Source organism: Cherax quadricarinatus, chromosome 50, assembly GCF_038502225.1.
Source record: "Cherax quadricarinatus isolate ZL_2023a chromosome 50, ASM3850222v1, whole genome shotgun sequence".
Classification (NCBI taxonomy): domain Eukaryota; kingdom Metazoa; phylum Arthropoda; class Malacostraca; order Decapoda; family Parastacidae; genus Cherax; species Cherax quadricarinatus.
This window is the reverse complement of record NC_091341.1, coordinates 17,298,191-17,318,266: the sequence shown is the minus strand read 5'-3', so window position 1 is coordinate 17,318,266 and position 20,076 is coordinate 17,298,191. Positions and strand designations below refer to the sequence as shown.

The 20,076-nt window shown below is 38.6% G+C and overlaps 2 protein-coding genes across 6 annotated transcripts in view; one reads left to right on the top strand and one right to left on the bottom strand.

The window, feature by feature from the left end:
• The window catches only part of Hsepi (D-glucuronyl C5-epimerase), a 607,106-nt gene that overhangs the window by 5,047 nt on the left and 581,983 nt on the right, over positions 1-20,076 (bottom strand). The window contains exon 16 of one of the 2 annotated variants that reach the window (XM_070095438.1): positions 16,396-17,766. The exons of the other annotated variant lie outside the window; for it this stretch is intronic. The gene's annotated coding sequence lies outside the window, so the exon portion shown is untranslated. Of the gene's footprint in view, positions 1-16,395; positions 17,767-20,076 lie in introns of those variants that run through there. 2 annotated transcript variants of the gene reach the window in all.
• LOC128698389 (TATA box-binding protein-associated factor RNA polymerase I subunit B) overlaps positions 1-20,076 on the top strand; it is a 122,352-nt gene that overhangs the window by 59,115 nt on the left and 43,161 nt on the right. For 2 of the 4 annotated variants that reach the window (XM_053790613.2, XM_053790612.2), the window contains 2 exons: positions 543-724; positions 8,992-11,702. In XM_053790613.2, the coding sequence (XP_053646588.1) occupies positions 543-724; positions 8,992-9,504 (695 nt within the window). In that variant the 3' untranslated portion in view covers positions 9,505-11,702. Of the gene's footprint in view, positions 1-542; positions 725-6,824; positions 6,971-8,991; positions 11,703-20,076 lie in introns of those variants that run through there. The other 2 variants (XM_053790614.2, XM_070095436.1) reach the window with 2 other exon arrangements.

Genomic DNA, 20,076 nt, shown 5'->3' with positions numbered 1-20,076 from the left:
CAGGCACCACTGATGCTGTTGATTCTGTCTCCACTGACACTTGCATCCCTCCTTTTCTGCGGATGATAATGATGATGCCGCCCCTCCTCCTTACTGCTACTGTTGCTGCTGCTTCTCCTTTCCCTCTTATTCCTCTTCCTCTTCTTGTTATCTTTGATGCTGCATTCTCTGACTCATCCCTCAGCTCATGCCTCACATCCATATAAAAGTGTTGGAGCTCATGTTAGAACTCATGCCAAACATCCATAAAAGTGTTGGAGCTCATCCCTCACATCCATATAAAAGTGTTGGTATTACTGTACTCTGGTATATTCCCATTTTTGCCTTCTTTCCTCAAATGTCTCAGTACACTACCTACCTTTTTCTTTATTTGTTCCATGGTTTGCCTCATCTTTCACAGATCCATCTGCCAACATGTACACTCCCAAATATGTATCTGAATACATTCACTTCCTCCATTCTGAATATATGATTATAAAGAAATAAAAATTAAACTTCTTTCTATTGGTTTATATTGGGCTTTTTTTTTTTACCCCAACTAGATAAATTACTGCAGTCTGTTACGAAGAAATTTCTGGATTGCAAAGGCGATTCGCTTGACAAGCTTCTCAGTCAGCCTAGTATATTTAAGCCAACCCTTGAACCCTTCATGAGCATTGTTGAGCAGTTCCTGCAGCAGCAACACAGAGGTGATAAAATCCACAACATTCATCACATGATTAAGGTAGGAGCCTTTCTTTATTAGCAAATTTTACTGCAATCAGACCTCCCATTGTGTGCACTTATCTAGTGCATTTTTAATAAGGAGGCTTTAGAGTGGGTAGGGGATGTGTAGATCAAGGTTTTACATTGAAGCATATATATGAACAGTATTGAGATAAAGGTAGGGAAGTTTTCACTGCATTTATGGATTTATAAAAGGCATATGATAGTGAATAGGGGAGCAATGTGGCAGATGTTGCAAGTATATGGAGTAGGTAGTAAGTTATTAAATGCTGTAAAGAGTTTTTATGAGGATAGTGAGGCTCAGGTTAGGGCGTGTAGAAGAGAGGGAGATTACTTCCTAGTAAAAGTAGGTCTTAGACAGGGATGTGTAATGTCACCATGGTTGTTTAATATATTTATAGATGGGGTTGTAAAAGAAGTAAATGCTAGGGTGTTGGGGAAAGAGGTGGAATTAAATTATGGGGAATCAAATACTAAATGGGAGTTGACACAGTTAATTTTTGCTGATGATACTGTGCTTATGGGAGATTGATAATTTAGACACATGTGCAACACTTGGGTAACTTTAAGGGGGCTACAGGGCAAATTTCGTAACTCGTTTATTTACCGTCCGATTTTCTCCAGTTTTGGTGCACAAGACAAAGTGTTCTCACTCTTTCTTGAAAATATTTATAAAAAATATACCTCAAACAACAACTGAGAAAAGACTGATTTACTGAAAATGCCCTTGATGTTGATGTAACTCTTATATGCGGCTACGTAAGGTGGTTTGGACACTTGGTGCCGAGAGAACAATGCTAATACTAATTCGGACCGTAAGATTTCCCTCTAAATACCTTATCGTTATTTCACAAAAAAATAAAGTTTGTTAGTATCTGGAATATGGCAAAAAAATCTGCCCTTTACTCCCACATAACTCCCGAAGTATTTGGAATATTTCCAAAAATTCTACGGTCAAAATAAGAGAAATCATTATTCTACAATATCCGTGAATATTATTCCATTTAATTAAGTAATAAAGGACCCACATCAAATTATAGGTGAATAAGTTACTTCCGAGATATCGGCCGGGAACGCCGGCCGGCCCCCGTCTCAAAAAAAAAAAAAAAAAAAAATTCGCGAAAATCGCGTTTGTTTGGGTGTATTTCTTAGTAAACTGATGTTCTAGTGCAGTTAGCCTCTAAACACCGTTTTCTCTTACTCAGAGACGACAGGGTGACCAGTTACACTTTTATATCGAAATATTCCCGATAATCTCTGGGCCATATTATGGCCTATTTTATTCAGTCTAGAGTATATAACATGTTTGTATGTTATTTAGAGTGTTTATTATATCATATTAGATCAATTCTGATAGACAAATAAGCCGTAGAGTTGATATATAAGCTGATATAAGCGAAATAATGGGTGATTCCTGGCTGGCACCTCGGGAGCAGGAACACTGCTGATCGTTCCCGTCTGGTTCCCGGTAGTCACTAAGTCTGCCGATAAGCTCCACCTACTGTTTTATGATGCCAAATAGTCAGTTATTATATTAGAAAGAATAATGCAAGAAAAGGCGATAAAAAACAAGAAAATAACTCCAAAAAATATATAGGCCGTGAGCAGACTCGGTACCAACATCGCCGTCACCATACCTGATATAAATGACTATAATTTCTTGTAGAAACGTCGTAGAACATTCATTCTGGTACCATTGTGTTGCCAAAGAGTTGAGCTATTTTTCAGTATATATAACTCAATTTCCATATTTTTTCGATTTTTCGGTGAGCGCGCGCGGAAAATTGCCCGCCTCCCCCCTTAATGAGGAAAAATTTCGCCACAAAGTGACTTCATCAGTCCATACACAGGAGAGCGGTGAAGAACAGGAGGAGTTTGAGGTGATCAGTCCCTCAGCCTTGAGTCGATGTGGTCAGTCCGTCAATCTTGAAAAGAATACAGCATATGTGCGAAGAAGTAGCTTATATACTGTAGGCAGGAGAGGTGCAGCAGTCGTAGGTGGTATCACATTTGTCCAATGTGGAAGTAGGTCATGCCCAAGGGTTAGGCAAGTGAAGAATTCCCTGTATGGACTGATGAAGCCACTGTGTGGCAAAACTCCTCATTAAAGATACCAAGTGTTGCACATGTGTCTAATTTATCAACTTGTCGGTTCTCTGAATCATTCATCTACATTATGGGAGATTCTAAAGAAAAATTGCAAAGGTTAGTGGACGAGTTTGGGAGGGTGTATAAAGGTAGAAAGTTGACAGTGAACATAGATAAGAATAAGGTGATGAGAGCATCAAACGATTTAGATATATAAAAAATTAGATATCACATTGGGGAGAGGGAGAATGGAAGAAGTGAATGTTTTCAGATATTTGGGAGTTGATGTGTCAGCGGATGGGTTTATGAAGGATGAGGTTAACCATAGAATTGATGAAGGTAAAAAGGTGAGTGTTGCATTGAGGTATATGTGGAGACAAAAAATGTTATCTGTGGAGGCAAAGAAGGGAATGTATGAAAGTATATTGGTACCAACTCTCTTATATGGGTGTGAAGCGTGGGTTGTAAATGCTGCAGCGAGGAGGCGGTTGGAGGCAGTGAAGATGTCCTGTCTAAGGGCAATGTGAGGTGTAAATATTATGCAAAAAATTTGGAGTGTGGAAATTAGGAGAAGGTGTGGAGTTAATAAAAATATTCATCAGAGGGCTGAAGAGGGGTTGTTGAGGTGGTTTGGTCATTTAGAGAGAATGGATCAAAGTAGAATGACATGGAGAGCATATAAATCTGTAGGGGAAGGAAGGCGGGGTAGGGGTCGTCTTCGAAAACGTTGGAGGGAGGGGGTAAAGGAGGTTTTGTGGGCGAGGGGCTTGGACTTCCAGCAAACGTGTGTGAGCGTGTTAAATAGGAGTGAATGAAGATGAATGATACTTGGGACCTGACGATCTGTTGGAGTGTGAGCAGGGACTTGAGTCCTGGAAATGGGAAGTACAATGCCTGCACTTTAAAGGAGGGGTTTGGGATATTGGCAGTTTGGAGGGATATGTTGTGTATCTTTATACGTATATGCTTCTAAACTGTTGTATTCTGAGCACCTCTGCAAAAGCAGTGATAATGTGTGAGTGTGGTGAAAGTGTTGAATGATGATGAAAGTATTTTCTTTTTGGGGATTTTCTTTCTTTTTTTTTGGGTCACCCTGCCTCGGTGGGAGACGGCCGACTTGTTAAAAAAAAAAAAAACTATAAAATTGGGTTGTTTGAATGTGTATGGATGTAGTGCTGATGCTAAGAAAGAGTTAATTGTTAACATTATAATGAAAAGAAGCTGGATTTCCTGGCTCTAAGAGAAACAAAGTTGAAGGGGGTAGGATTTTTCAGTGAGGAGAAATAAATAGGATTAGGTTAGGTGTATCTGAGAGAGTTCGAGCTAAGGAAGGGGTAACAATAATGTTGAAGGATCAGTTATAGCAGGAAAAGAGGGAATATAAATGTATAAATTCAAGAAGTCTTTCTTATAACACACCGGCCGTATCCCACCGAGGCGGGGTGGCCCAAAAGGAAAAATGAAAGTTTCTCCTTTTACATTTAGTAATATATACAGGAGAAGGGGTTACTAGCCCCTTGCTCCAAATTCAAGAAGTATGTAGATGAAAATTAAGATCGGATGCAAAAAAGTAGGTTATACTAAGTGTTTATGCACTTGTAGGAGAGAGAGAGAGAGATATTGAGATTGAGATTTTGGGAGATGCTGAGTGAGTGTTTAGGGAGTTTTGAGCCAAGTGAGAGAGTAATTGTGGTGAGAGACCTAAATGCTAAAGTAGGAGCAACTGTTGTAGAGGGTGTAGTAGGTAAGTTTGAGATGCCAGGGGTAACTGATAATGGGGGCCTTTGATTGAACTTTGTATTGAAAGAGGTTTGGTAATATTTAATTCATATTTTAAGACCACAAGGGTAAATAAGTATAAGAGATGATATGGGGCATAATGACAATAGTTTGTTGGACTATGTATTGGTGGATAAGGTTGATGGGTAGACTTCTGGATGTGCATGTTTATAGAGGGGCAACAGATATATCAGATCATTATTTAGGTGTAGTTACAGTGAGAGTAAGAGGTAGACAGGGGTACAAGGAAAATGACATCAGTGAGTAAGAGAGGTGAAAGCCTATAAACTAAAGGAGGTAGTTAGGGTAAAAAAATAATCAACTATTGGGAGAAAGATGGGCTAGTGAGAGTATATGTAATGGGGCTGAAGAGGTATGGAGTAGATTTAAGAATGCAGTGTTAGTGTTCAGCAGAAGTTTGTGGACATAGGAGGGTGGGTGCAGTGCAGGAGGGAAGAGGACCAGTTGGTGTAATGAGGTAGAGTGAGTATATGGAGGGGAAAAGACAGGTTAAGAGAGTGGTGAGGGAGTGTTACAGGAGAGCAAATGAGAGAGTGGGTGAGGTTTTGTCAAAAAAATTTCCTTTGAATAAGAAAAAGTTTTGGAGTGAGATTAGCAGGTTGAGAAAGCCTAAGGAACAAATGGATTTGACAGTTAAAAACAGAAGGTAGTTACCAGATGTAGAGTTGGAGGTATTGGGAAGATGGTGGGAATATTTTGAGCTATTAAATGTTGATGAAGAAAAGGAGACAGTGATTTCATGCATTGGCCAGGGAGGAATAACATCCTTTAGGAATGAGGAAGAGCTAGATGTGAGAGTGGTGGAGGTGAATGAGACTGTGGGTAGCATGAAAGGAGGTAAAGCAGCTGGGATTGATGGGATCTACATAGAAATGTCAAAAGCTGGTGGGGGATATAGTTTTGGAGTGGTTGGTACTGTTGGTCTATATATGTATGAAAGAGGGTATGGAGTGATTGGTACTTTTGTTCAGTAAATGTATGAAAGAGGGAAGGTACCTAGGGATTGGCAGTGAGTGCTTAGTTCCTTTGTATAAAGGCAAGTGGAACAAAAGAGTGTAAAAATTATGGGGGGGAATAAGCCTCTTGAAGTATACCAGTTAAGTGTATGGTAGCTATTATTGAACAAATTAAGGGTAAGATGGAGAGCAAGATTGCAGATGAACAAGGCTTTAGGAAGAGTAGGGAATGTGAAGACTAAGTATTTACATTGAAGCATATAAGTGAACAGTGTTTAGCTAAAGGTAAGGTTTTCATTGCCTCAGGTTAGGGTATGTAGGAGAGAGGGAGATTATTTTTCAGTAAAAGTTGGCCTTAGACAGGGATGCATGATGTCACCATGGTTGTTTAACATATTTATAGATGGGGTTGTAAAAGAAGTTAATGCTAGGGTGTTGGAGAGAGGTGTGGGATTAAGATATGTAGAATCTAATACAAAATGGAAATTGTCACAGTTCCTTTACATATGCCAATGACACTGTGGTTTTGGGAGATTCTGAAGAGAGGTTGCAAAGGTTGGATGAATTTGGGAGGGTAAAAGAAGGATATTAAAAGTGAATATAGGAAATAGCAAGGTTGTGAGGATAAACAATTTAAGAAATGAAAGATTAGATATGAGATTGGAAGGAGGGAGCATGGCGGTACCAACATTCTTATATGGGTGTGACACATTAGTTGTGACTGTTGCAGTGAGGAGGAGGCTGGAGGCAGTGAAGATATCATGTCTGAGGGCAAGGTGTGGTGTGAATATTATGCAGAGAATTCATAGCTAGAAGAGTAGTAGGTGCGGGGTTACTAAAAGTATTATCTAGAGAGCTAAGGAGGGGTTGTTTAGATGGTTTAGACATTTAGAGAGGATGGAGTAGAATGGATGACTTGGAGGGTGTATAAATTTGTAGTGGAGGAAGGTGGGTAGGGGTCGTCCTAAGAAAGGTTGTAGGGAGGGGGTAAAGGAGGTTTTATGTGCAAGAGGCTTGGACATCCAGCAGGTGTGTGTAAGTGTGATAGTAGTGAGTGGAGGCAAGTGGTTTTTGTGACATTCTGTTGGAATATGAGCAAGGTAACATTTATAAAAGGATTCAGGGAAACTGGTAATTCAGACACGACTCCTAGAGGTGGTGGGGATATTCACAGCTTGGAGAGGTGTCTGTATTGTAGTATTGGCATGTCTCTGGGAAGATAGTGATGGATGGTGAAACTTTCTTCTTTTTCAGTGGGAAATGGCCATTGTGATAAAAAAAAAAATTCTAGGTCAACTAGCAACATCTGCAGTGTATGATGTCAAAACCTATTTGACAAAATAAGAAATTTAAAAAAATTGTTTGGCTTTATTTTAATATAAGGTCTGTTACCTATTTGTATTTTTATAAGAAAAGTAGACTAAATTCCTCATAGTTGTATTATTGTAGTTTCTGTCATGTAAGACACCAGTGCATTAGATGCACTGATTGTAGAAGTAGTTCTTCTGTGTAAAATTATATTAATGCATGTTATCATACAAGTAGTATCTGTTATTTACTAGAAACACTATTGTGTTAAAAAAGTCAATTCACATTAAAGTTAACTTTGGGGGAAAAAATATTTAAAAAATCTTCATCACTGCTGTCATTGTCATTCTTCATCATTGCTGCTGATAGTATGCTTATTGCTATCATCATCATTATCATTATATTAGGCATCTGCTTTGCCCTCTAAGGCATTACTAATGCCGTCCCATCTGGTTGGCATTTGTGCGATTTTTTTGTTTTAGTTTTCATGCTTAGATCAGCCTATGTAATAAATGTGAAGCACCACGATATAAAATGGCAGATTTTTCTATTTGCTGCTGTTGTGGGGATCGTTTAGTACAAGGACTGGTGGAGGCTTGATCCTCTGTCTGCTGCTGTTAATAATTTTTGATGATACTAAAATGCCCATGCTTCTTTTTTTCTTGCTACTCAGGCTCTGAACTCATTTCAATTGAAGCTACATACTGTATTTTAAAATAGCTTTATGGAGATTGTGTTTCTCATCTTACAGCTTTTGACTGTTTTTACTTTGTTCATTCTCTGATTATCATCTTTGATGGTGGTAGTTTGTAACATCTTTTTGCTGCTGTTTCCATGTTCTTAACATATTCCTTGGCCTCAAGTCTGTATCTAAAAGTGCAAGTTTTTTTTTTTTGTGTGTGTGCTTTTATTTTCCTTATGCCATATAGTACCACATTAAGACACTACAGTTAGAATCCAAAGCTGTTGTTTAAGAAAACTTAAGGGTCATATTCTTCTTTTTTTACAAGTAACCCACACTTAGACTGAAACTTATGATGATATTTCAGTCCATCTTGGACCACTAGCAAGTCACACTGAAGTGAGAAGGAAAGAAGGCCAGAATATTTATGAGAGGGGGCAAGGGAAGAGAGTGATAGAATGGGAGGAGGGAGTGGTGGTGACAGAAGCAGTAGCAGGAATGGAGTAGGGAAGGGATGATGATGAGGAGGAGGAGGAGGAGGGAAGGGAGGGAGGTAGGATGAGGAGGAGGAGGGGAGCAAGGGAGGGAGGACAAAGAGGAGGAAGTAGTAGTACTACTATGTCAAAACTGTGTACATTCTACCCTTCACAGATGCTGACTTATTAAGGCATCTCTTATACATAATATCTCTAACACAAATCTTAGTCCCAGTTTTTTCTCTGTAACTACATTCCTTTCTCATCAAGTTGTCAAATGCTCTAATCTTCAGAACACTCGTGACTTGACCTGACCTTTGTCTCCTCTTCTTACCTCTTCACTTTTTCTATTTTTTCATTGCCTTTCCTGTCTTCTGCCTGGGTGGATTCTATGCTATATGGTTTTGTCCCACAGGAGATTTTTTTCCTACCCTTCTGGGCCAGCAGCTCTCCTGCAGTGCTCCCCTGTTCTCTTGTTCTTATGGACTACCTCCACTCGTATTACTACGTACTGCTAAACCTATTTCTTTAATACTACACTCTCTACCATTATATTTTCCCCGTGTTTTCCATTACTACTACTATTACCACTGCTGCACTACCTCCACCACCACTGCCACCCACCAACTACTCCCTCCTACTGCTTTACCACTCCCTCTCCCCCCCCATCCCCTCTTATATATATTCTGACCTCCTTCCCTTATTGCTTCACTGTGACTTGTTAATGGTCTAAGTTGGACTGAAGCATTATCTCCAGAGTGTGGGTTTATTTGTGTATTGTTCCAGTCATGGTACTGTGACTTTATTCTTCCTAATCAATATCTTTATATTTTGGTCTCATTAGATGCAGGGCGAACTGGAAAAAAATTTATCGCATTATGTAGCTGTTACGGAAAAGGTCATTTTTTATTAGTGCTTGATAGCATTGATTTGCTATACTTGATTCTGTCCTCAGGTTGCCGAAGAACTTGTGAACAAATCCTTCACTCACTATTCTGTGAATTGGACTGAGAATTTGGATGAAATACAAAAGGAGTTGAAGAAAAGAAAGTCAAGAATTATTGTTCAGCCAGAAAGAGTTTCCATTAGCCACAATGCAAGAAAGAAAAAGCTTGACTCTGATAATGAAAATAATTTCTCTGTTTTATCCTCATCTGATGATAATGACAGACCAGGAGGAAGGGAAAGTACACAAACTGTTTTCAATATTCCTCAGCCTCTGAAACACGTTTGGATGTTAAAACATTTCCGTAAAAAATATTATAAAAATACACTCGGTGATCTCCCTTCCAGTTTTCAGTGGCTTGTGAGCCTTGGAAGTTTGGTGTGTGAAACAGTTGAAAGTGATATTTTGTATTATATTCTACAGCTTGATAAAATAACAACAAAAAAAGAAAAGGATATAGTAAATGGTACTAATAGGGGATTGTCCAAGAGTTCATTATATTGGAATAATGGTAAAAAATAGCAGTGAAATTAAATAAAGGACTCTGCTGTATACCTGATATAATACTGTACCTGCAATTTAGTCATATTGCAATGAACACTGAAAATACAGGAGTCGGAAGTTACAATTTATGTAGTGGATTTCACAGTCCATTACATCAAAGATTTACTGCAGTTTTGGCATGTTGGACTGAAATGTTTTGCAATTATTTACTATACACACATTCCCTAAAACCATGTGACGCACTTAAGTCATCTTAGTTTAAAGTGCTGACCATAGTTCTGGTTAGTTTTTTGTATTTATACACTGTATTTCTTCTACATACTGTTTGAGTTGCCCAAGAATTGTTTTAGATAATCACCTCAGAATCTGTAATATGCAGCACTGATCTGTAAACATGTTCATTTTTGTAATCTTCATGGTGGCAGTTTCCTGAACTAATTATATAATAATTTCATAAGGGTATTATTAAGGAAGGGGTAGCAGTAATGTTGAATATTCAGTTATGGAAGGAGAAAAGAGAATATGAATGTGTAAATGCAAAAATTATGTGGATTAAAGTAAAGGTTGGATGCGAGAAGTGGGTCATAATAAGCGTGTATGCACCTGGAGAAGAGAGGAATGCAGAGGAGAGAGAGAGATTTTGGGAGATGTTAAGTGAATGTATAGGAGCCTTTGAACCAAGTGAGAGAGTAATTGTGGTAGGGGACCTGAATGCTAAAGTAGGAGAAACTTTTAGAGAGGGTGTGGTAGGTTAGTTTGGGGTGCCAGGTGTAAATGATAATGGGAGCCCTTTGATTGAACTTTGTATAGAAAGGGGTTTAGTTATAGGTAATACATATTTTAAGAAAAAGAGGATAAATAAGTATACAAGATGTGATGTAGGGCGAAATGACAGTAGTTTGTTGGATTATGTATTGGTGGATAGAAGACTGTTGAGTAGACTTCAGGATGTACATGTTTATAGAGGGGCCACAGATATATCAGATCACCTTCTAGTTGTAGCTACACTGATAGTAAAAGGTAGATGGGATACAAGGAGAATAGAAGCATCAGGGAAGAGAGAGGTGAAGGTTTATAAACTAAAAGAGGAGGCAGTTAGGGAAAGATATAAACAGCTATTGGAGGATAGATGGGCTAATGAGAGCATAGGCAATGGGGTCGAAGAGGTATGGGGTAGGTTTAAAATTGTAGTGTTAGAGTGTTCAGCAGAAGTTTGTGGTTACAGGAAAGTGGGTGCGGGAGGAAAGAGGAGCGATTGGTGGAATGATGATGTGAAGAGAGTAGTAAGGGAGAAAAAGTTAGCATATGAGAAGTTTTTACAAAGTAGAAGTGATGCAAGGAGGGAAGAGTATATGGAGAAAAAGAGAGAGGTTAAGAGAGTGGTGAAGCAATGTAAAAAGAGAGCAAATGAGAGAGTGGGTGAGATCTTCTTCTTTCAACATACCAGCCGTATCCCACCGAGGTGGGGTGGCCCAAAAGAAAAAACTGAAGTTTCTCCTTTTAAATTTAGTAATATATACAGGAGAAGGGGTTACTAGCCCCTTGCTCCCGGCATTTTAGTCGCCTCTTACGACACGCATGGCTTACAGAGGAAGAATTCTGTTCCACTTCCCCATGGAGATAGGAAATAAACAAGAACAAGAATTAGAAAGAAAATAGAAGAAAACCCAGAGGGGTGTGTGTATATATGCTTGTACATGTATGTGTAGTGTGACATAAGTGTAAGTAGAAGTAGCAAGACTTACCTGTAATCTTGCATATTTATGAGACAGACAAAAGACACCAGCAATCCTACCATCATGTAAAACAATTACAGGCTTTCGTTTTACACTCACTTGGCGGGACGGTAGTACCTCCCTGGACGGTTGCTGTTTACCAACCTACTACCTACAGTGGGTGAGATGTTATCAACAAATTTTGTTGAAAATAAGAAAACGTTTTGGAGTGAGATTAACAAGTTAAGGAAGCCTAGAGAACAAATGGATTTGTCAGTTAAAAATAGGAGAGGAGAGTTATTAAATGGAGAGTTAGATGGAGGGAATATTTTGAGGAATTGTTAAATGTTGATGAAGACAGGGAAGCTGTGATTTCGTGTATAGGGCAAGGAGGAATAACATCTTGTAGGAGTGAGGAAGAGCCAGTTGTGAGTGTGGGGGAAGTTCGTGAGGCAGTAGGTAAAATGAAAGGGGGTAAGGCAGCCGGGATTGATGGGATAAAGATAGAAATGTTAAAAGCAGGTGGGGATATAGTTTTGGAGTGGTTGGTGCAATTATTTAATAAATGTATGGAAGAGGGTAAGGTACCTAGGGATTGGCAGAGAGCATGCATAGTTCCTTTGTATAAAGGCAAAGGGGACAAAAGAGAGTGCAAAAATTATAGGGGGATAAGTCTGTTGAGTATACCTGGTAAAGTGTATGGTAGAGTTATTATTGAAAGAATTAAGAGTAAGATGGAGAATAGGATAGCAGATGAACAAGGAGGCTTTAGGAAAGGTAGGGGGTGTGTGGACCAGGTGTTTACAGTGAAACATATAAGTGAACAGTATTTAGATAAGGCTAAAGAGGTCTTTGTGGCATTTATGGATTTGGAAAAGGCATATGACAGGGTGGATAGGGGGGCAATGTGGCAGATGTTGCAGGTGTATGGTGTAGGAGGTAGGTTACTGAAAGCAGTGAAGAGTTTTTACGAGGATAGTGAGGCTCAAGTTAGAGTATGTAGGAAAGAGGGAAATTATTTCCCAGTAAAAGTAGGCCTTAGACAAGGATGTGTGATGTCACCGTGGTTGTTCAATATATTTATAGATGGGGTTGTAAGAGAAGTAAATGCGAGGGTCTTGACAAGAGGCGTGGAGTTAAAAGATAAAGAATCACACATAAAGTGGGAGTTGTCACAGTTGCTCTTTGCTGATGACACTGTGCTCTTGGGAGATTCTGAAGAGAAGTTGCAGAGATTGGTGGATGAATTTGGTAGGGTGTGCAAAAGAAGAAAATTAAAAGTGAATACAGGAAAGAGTAAGGTTATGAGGATAACAAAAATATTAGGTGATGAAAGATTGGATATCAGATTGGAGGGAGAGAGTATGGAGGAGGTGAATGTATTCAGATATTTGGGAGTGGACGTGTCAGCGGATGGGTCTATGAAGGATAAGGTGAATCATAGAATTGATGAGGGGAAAAGGGTGAGTGGTGCACTTAGGAGTCTGTGGAGATAAAGAACTTTGTCCTTGGAGGCAAAGAGGGGAATGTATGAGAGTATAGTTTTACCTACGCTCTTATATGGGTGTGAAGCATGTTTGATGAATGTTGCAGCAAGGAGAAGGCTGGAGGCAGTGGAGATGTCATGTCTGAGGGCAATGTGTGGTGTGAATATAATGCAGAGAATTCGTAGTTTGGAAGTTAGGAGGAGGTGCGGGATTACCAAAACTGTTGTCCAGAGGGCTGAGGAAGGGTTGTTGAGGTGGTTCGGACATGTAGAGAGAATGGAGCGAAACAGAATGACTTCAAGAGTGTATCAGTCTGTAGTGGAAGGAAGGTGGGTTAGGGGTCGGCCTAGGAAAGGTTGGAGGGAGGGGGTAAAGGAGGTTTTGTGTGCGAGGGGCTTGGACTTCCAGCAGGCGTACGTGAGCGTGTTTGATAGGAGTGAATGGAGACGAATGGTTTTTAATACTTGACGTGCTGTTGGAGTGTGAGCAAAGTAACATTTATGAAGGGGTTCAGGGAAACCGGCAGGCCGGACTTGAGTCCTGGAGATGGGAAGTACAGTGCCTGCACTCTGAAGGAGGGGTGTTAATGTTGCAGTTTAAAAACTGTATTGTAAAGCACCCTTCTGGCAAGACAGTGATGGAGTGAATGATGGTGAAAGTTTTTCCTTTTCGGGCCACCCTGCCTTGGTGGGAATCGACCGGTGTGATAATAAAAAAAAAAAAATAAATAAATATTATTTTATCAATATCTACCTTCAGAAATGGTCTTAGAATTAGCTTTAATGGAATTCATCTATTTTTTTTTTTTCAACACACCAGCTGTATCCCAACAAGGCAGGGTGACCTAAAAAGAAAAATGGAAGTTTTTCTTTTTTTCAATTTATTAATTTATACAGGAGAAGGGGTTACTAACCCCTTGCTCCCATTCATCTATTTTTTTTTTTTTTAACAAGTCGGCCATCTCCCACCGAGGCAGGGTGACCCAAAAAGAAAATACTTTCATTATCATTCAACACTTTCACCTCACCACACATAATCACTGTTTTTGCAGAGGTGCTCAGAACACGACAGTTTAGAAGCATATACGTATAAAGATACACAACATATCCCACCAAACTGCTAATATCCCGAAATCCCTCCTTTAGAGTGCAGGCATTGTACTTCCCATTTCCAGGACGCAAGTCCAGCTATATAAAAATAACTGGTTTCCCTGAATCCCTTCACTAAATATTACCCTGCTCACACTCCAACAGATCGTCAGGTCCCAAATACCATTCGTCTCCATTCACTCCTATTGAACACGCTCATGCTCGCTTGCTGGAAATCCAAGCCCCTCGCCCACAAAACCTCCCTTACCCCTTCCTTCCAACCTTTTCGAGGACGACCCCTACCCCGTCTTCCTTCTCCTACAGATTTAAATGCTCATGTCATTCTACTTTGATCCATTCTCTCTAAATGACCAAACCACCTCAACAACCCCTCTTCAGCCCTCTGACTAATACTTTTATTAACTCCACACCTTCTCCTAATTTCCACACTCCAAATTTTCTGCATAATATTTACACTGCACATTGCCCTTAGACAGGACATCTCCACTGCCTCTAACTGCCTCCTCACTGCTGCATTTACAACCCAAGCTTCACACCCATATAAGAGTGTTGGTACTACTATACTTTCATGCATTCCCTTCTTTGCCTCCATAGATAACGTTTTTTGACTCCACATATACCTCAACGCACCACTCACCTTTTTTCCCTCATCAATTCTATGATTAACCTCATCCTTCATAAATCCATCCGCCGACACATCAACTCCCAAGTATCTGAAAACATTCACTTCTTCCATACTCCTCCTCCCCAATTTGATATCCAATTTTTCTTTATCTAAATCATTTGATACCCTCATCACCTTACTCTTTTCTATGTTCACTTTCAACTTTCTACCTTTACACACACTCCCAAACTCATCCACTAACCTTTGCAATTTTTCTTTAGAATCTCCCATAAGCACAGTATCATCAGCAAAAAGTAACTGTGTCAATTCCCATTTTGTATTTGATTCCCCATAATTTAATCCCACCCCTCTCCCGAACACCCTAGCATTTACTTCTTTTACAACCCCATCTATAAATATATTAAACAACCATGGTGACATTACACATCCCTGTCTGAGACCTACTTTTACCGGGAAGTAGTCTCCCTCTCTTCTACACACCCTAACCTGAGCCTCACTATCCTCATAAAAACTCTTTACAGCATTTAGTAACTTACTACCTATTCCATATACTTGCAAAATCTGCCACATTGCTCCCCTTTCCACTCTATCATATGCCTTTTCTAAATCCATAAATGCAATAAAAACTTCCCTACCTTTATCTAAATACTGTTCACATATATGCTTCAATGTAAACACTTGATCTACACATCCCTTACCCACTCTGAAACCTCCTTGCTCATCCGCAATCCTACATTCTGTCTTACCTCTAATTCTTTCAGTTATGACCCTACCGTACACTTTTCCTGGTATACTCAGTAAACTTATTCCTCTATAATTTTTACAATCCCTTTTGTCCCCCTTCCCTTTATATAGAGGGACTATACATGCTCTCCGCCAATCCCTAGGTACCTTCCTTTCTTTCATACATTTATTAAACAAAAGTACCAACCACTCCAACACTATCCCCCCCTGCTTTTAACATTTCTGTCATGATCCCATCAGTTCCAGCTGCTTTACCCCCTTTCATTCTATGTAATGCCTCACGTACCTCCCCATACTTACATTCTGCTCTTCTTCACTCCTAAAAGATGGTATATCTCCCTGGCAGGTGCATGAAATTACCGCCTCCCTTTCTTCCTCAACATTTAAAAGTTCCTCAAAATATTCTCGCCATCTACCTAATACCTCCCTCTCCCCAGTATTAAATATATAACTAGGTAGTAGGTTGGTAGACAGCAACCACCCAGGGAGGTACTACCGTCCTGCCAAGCGAGTGTAAAACTGAAACCTGTAATTGTTTTACATGATGGTAGGATTACTAGTGTCTTTTCTTCTTTCATAAACATGCAAGATTTCAGATACATCTTGCTACTTCTACTTACACTTAGGTCACACTACACATGCATGTACAAGCATATATATACACACCCCTCTGGGTTTTCTTCTATTTTCCTTCTAGTTCTTATTCTTGTTTATTTCCATTAAAGTGGAACAGAATTCTTCCTCCATAAGCCATGCGTGTTGTAAGAGGCAACTAAAATGCCGGGAGCAAGCGGCTTGTAACCCCTTCTCCTGTATAGATTACTAAATTTAAAAAGAGAAACTTTTGTTTTTCGTTTTGGGCCACCCTGCCTCAGTGGGATGCAGCCAGTTTGTTGAAAAAAAAAAAATATACACATCACAGACCAGGCTGAGAAACACTCTCCGGGTGTACACTACACCCTCCGTCTTTCAAGTACCTGGTCCCGGAAACACCAACATTAATTCTAATTTCACAGACCAGCTCTTGCCAGAATGACCATGGCCTTCATGTCTCAGACACTGAACTTTTTTTTTCTTTCTTTCTTTCTTTCTTTCTTCCAATAACTGGCCATATCCCACTGAGGCAAGGTGACCTAAAAAGAAAAATACAAGTTTTTCTTTTTAAATTTAATAATGCTTAATTTCTTACATGTTTGAAAATAAAAGGATTAGGTTTGCAGTAAAACTCCTTTGAGTATCAGTGCTTTATTTTTCACTTACAGTAATGCAGTTCACCTCTAATTTCATCCATTTATCTAGTTGGCACATGCTATTTCATACAGATAATATATATTATGTCAATTTATATCAATGTAGGTAGCATTTACACTTTGATTTAGTGCTACAGCCCCCTTCTTTCCCTCTCCATCTGTGGTATATTGCTGTAATACTGTTACTTAGATGGTTGTAACACTGTATTACTTATTACCATACTGTACTTGGACATGCTGTTGAGGCAATGAATGATATTGTTCCAAGTAAGTAGTTTTCTTTAATGTTGTGTTGAACTTTTTACTCAGACATGATTTAAGAAAATTTATCACCCATCTCTCACTTTTTACATACCTGGTACATGCTTCATAAAACATAGCTGTCTTTATTAGCACTTCTAAACTTCATTATGCAAAGACTTAAAGTGATTCCTTTGTAATATTTGTATGTGGCTGGGAGGTTATATAGTATGTAAAATTATTCAAGAAATTGGAATGCAAATCACGACTATACAGTGATAAATCTTCAAGCTTGATATAGGTTACTGTTAGTATTGAGTACATAAAGTCATAACTTTTCTCTTGCAGAAGAATAAAGCAGTATTGTGCAAAATGTTTGAGATACTCTATCACTCATCACTCCGTCAAATAAAGAAAAGTTAAGCAGTTATCTTGTGTCAATGTTGATATAGTTTTCTGGGTTTGACATTAGATACCCTAAACTAACTTTGATCACAGTAAACATTCTCTGCCTCAAGTATATTGTAGGATACAGTGTTGAGATCTAATATAGTGTGTGTATCTTACCAGAAGTAATTTAAGAGAAAATGAGTGATAAAGTAGCACAGTTTTTCAGTCTTTTTACAAAGAGCAAAGTAATTACTTCCTGAGAGTGATTAGTATTTAAAATAGAAAGGTGATACATGTATTAGTTACTGAGAGGTATTAGTATCTTAAGTAGGAAGTGAGTTAGTATGCAAGAGTGTGTGTACTCATCTATTTGTGGTTACAGGGGTCAAGTCACAGTTCCTGGCTGTTAATGTATGTGTGTGTGTGTGTGTTTTTAGTATACAAAGTTGAATTAACAATAGTGAGTGTTTCCTTATTTTGGTTGGTCTACCTTGGTAGGAAATGGTTAATACTTAAAAAAAATTAGATGGTAAGGTATGACTTCCTTTTCTAAACCCATGTTTTTGATCTATCGTGTCTGTATTTTCCTTAATCTTAGGATCTTCTCTAGGACTTCATGGGATGTATAGGGGAAGGATACTGGCCAGTTATTTAAGGATTCTCCTTGTCCCCATTTTTTTTCTTAATATTGGCAGTTTTCCATCTACTTGGAACGTATCTCTGTAAGTTTCACAAGTGGTTAGTGTTGTATGACCCTGGTGGTTTAGCGCTTAGTTTTGATTATAATAATAATTCACAAGTGGTACATATTGTAGCTCTTTGATAGTGTCTTATTCAAAATATAAGGCCCCTCCTGCAGTATTTATGATGGCAGCTTGCCTAGTATGATGCATTACTGGGTAATTTGTTATTTATTTCCTTTCAGTAGGACTTGAACTTCATTGTTGGTAGAAAAGTGAAACAAAAAAATTTAAGTAAATAAATAAATTTAAAAGAAACACCTAAAAAAAAAAATAGTGACAGTAGGAGAATTGACAGACTTCACTGGATAAGTAATGACTATATGGATAAACCTGGTTTAGCACTTTAATAATAATATAAGAATAAGCATGTAAATGGAATACAGAAAAAAAATCAAATATTATAGCACTATTGTGCATTGCTACGAGTCATTAATAAAATTATTTGTACTTGACAATATTATAAATGCTAAAATCTGGATATCATTTACCTTTGACTCAAGAAGAAAAGCAGCAGTCAAATTACTCTCTTCTATTAGTCATGATAGATACAAAAGTCTATTACCACAATACTGATTATCAATTACATAATAAATTGCCAAAGAAATAAAGCTGGTCTCTGCATTTTTTACTGAAAAAATTGGTCCATAAATGTTGATAATGCTGTCATCAGGATACTGAGATGTATAGTGCAAGTTAAGCATCTTTGGTCCAACATGCCAAATTAAGATCTAGTAAAAAAAAAAAAAAAAGTTCAGTATGCCCCATACAGGGTAGACACAGTTTTAAGTAAGGAGAAAGTCGACACTTATTTTTGGTATTCAGAAGAAGAGTACAACTGAGGATTTCTGTAGTAATGAGTTGTGCTGTATAGCCCTTGTGGCTTAGCACTTATTTTTGATTATAATATAATGTAGTAATGAGTACATACTTTAAAAGTACATGGCTTTGTCTGAAAAGGTAAGCAGTGTAGATACTGGTTTTGTACTACTATAGTGCAAGAAGAAATAGAGAAAATCAGATAATTGTAATACAGCAAACCCTCTTGCAACTTGACTTATAGAATTTGATAGCTGTATGATGTAAAATATGCAACCAAAGATTTGATAGCGAAGGGAAAATCTTGATATTAACTTCTGTAACATGTACAAAAAAAATTGGCTAGCAGATCAAATCTGGATCCTGCATGTCATGGAATTTTCCCTTCAGGCCCAGGTTGGGCTCTTAGACCTATGGGTCATGAATATGACTGCTTGGAACATGGGCAAGCAAGAAAGGTACATCACAATTTAGACCTGGAAAATCCAAGAGGTGCTGATCATGAATCTGCGCAAACAAATCAATCCCTACAAAAACAAGAGGCTTGTCTGATGGTATATAATACTCCTATTGAAAAACAGGGGTGCCATGAGTAAATACACCGAGATAATATAGTATGGACCCCAAAACTTCACCGAACTCCCATTATACATAAGGGAAATTAGCAACAGACCCCTGGCTGTCTTCAAAAGGAAACTTGAAAAGTTCCTAAAGTCAGTTCCTGGTCAACCAGGCTGTGGTTCATACAACAGATTGCATACAGCCAGGTTGACTAGACCTTGATCCACCAAAACAACTTGTCTGAGATCAGGCTGCTGGGGTGTTGACCTTCCCAAAATATCTTTTTTGGTCTTCAGGTTGTGAAGGTACAACCCTTTCTCTTCCCCACTGCCATACATGCCTAAGTATTATTATTTTATTATTATTATTATCACACTGGCTGATTCCCACCAAGGCAGGGTGACCCGAAAAAGAAAAACTTTCACCATCATTCACTCCATCACTGTCTTGCCAGAAGGGTGCTTTACACTACAGTTTTTAAACTGCAACATTAACACCCCTCCTTCAGTACAAGCTCTTTTTTTTTTCATTGTGCAAAGAATCTCTTGTGTGCTAACAGGAAAAGATAAAACTTGCTTTCCCTTTATTGGGTGATCTAACAAAGCAGTGTGGATGACTGAGGCCCTGTTTTTTGAACAGTTCAAGCATCATTTTATTCCTGCAGTGAAGATATACCTTGGAAGATAGAACTTTGTATTCTGATTTCCTTATGTACTTTAAGGTATCAAGCATAAATGCAGGCTGGGGTTATTTGTCATGTTTATGAATAATTCCTCTACTTATTTACTTTGGTGAGGAGTCTGGTCTAGGAAACTGTGGCTCTGGCAAAGACTGAGGGCTGAAGGCTTTGAAGATAAGCATGAAGAACACATTCCACAAGTGAAATTAAAAAAAAAAATAAAGAACTATC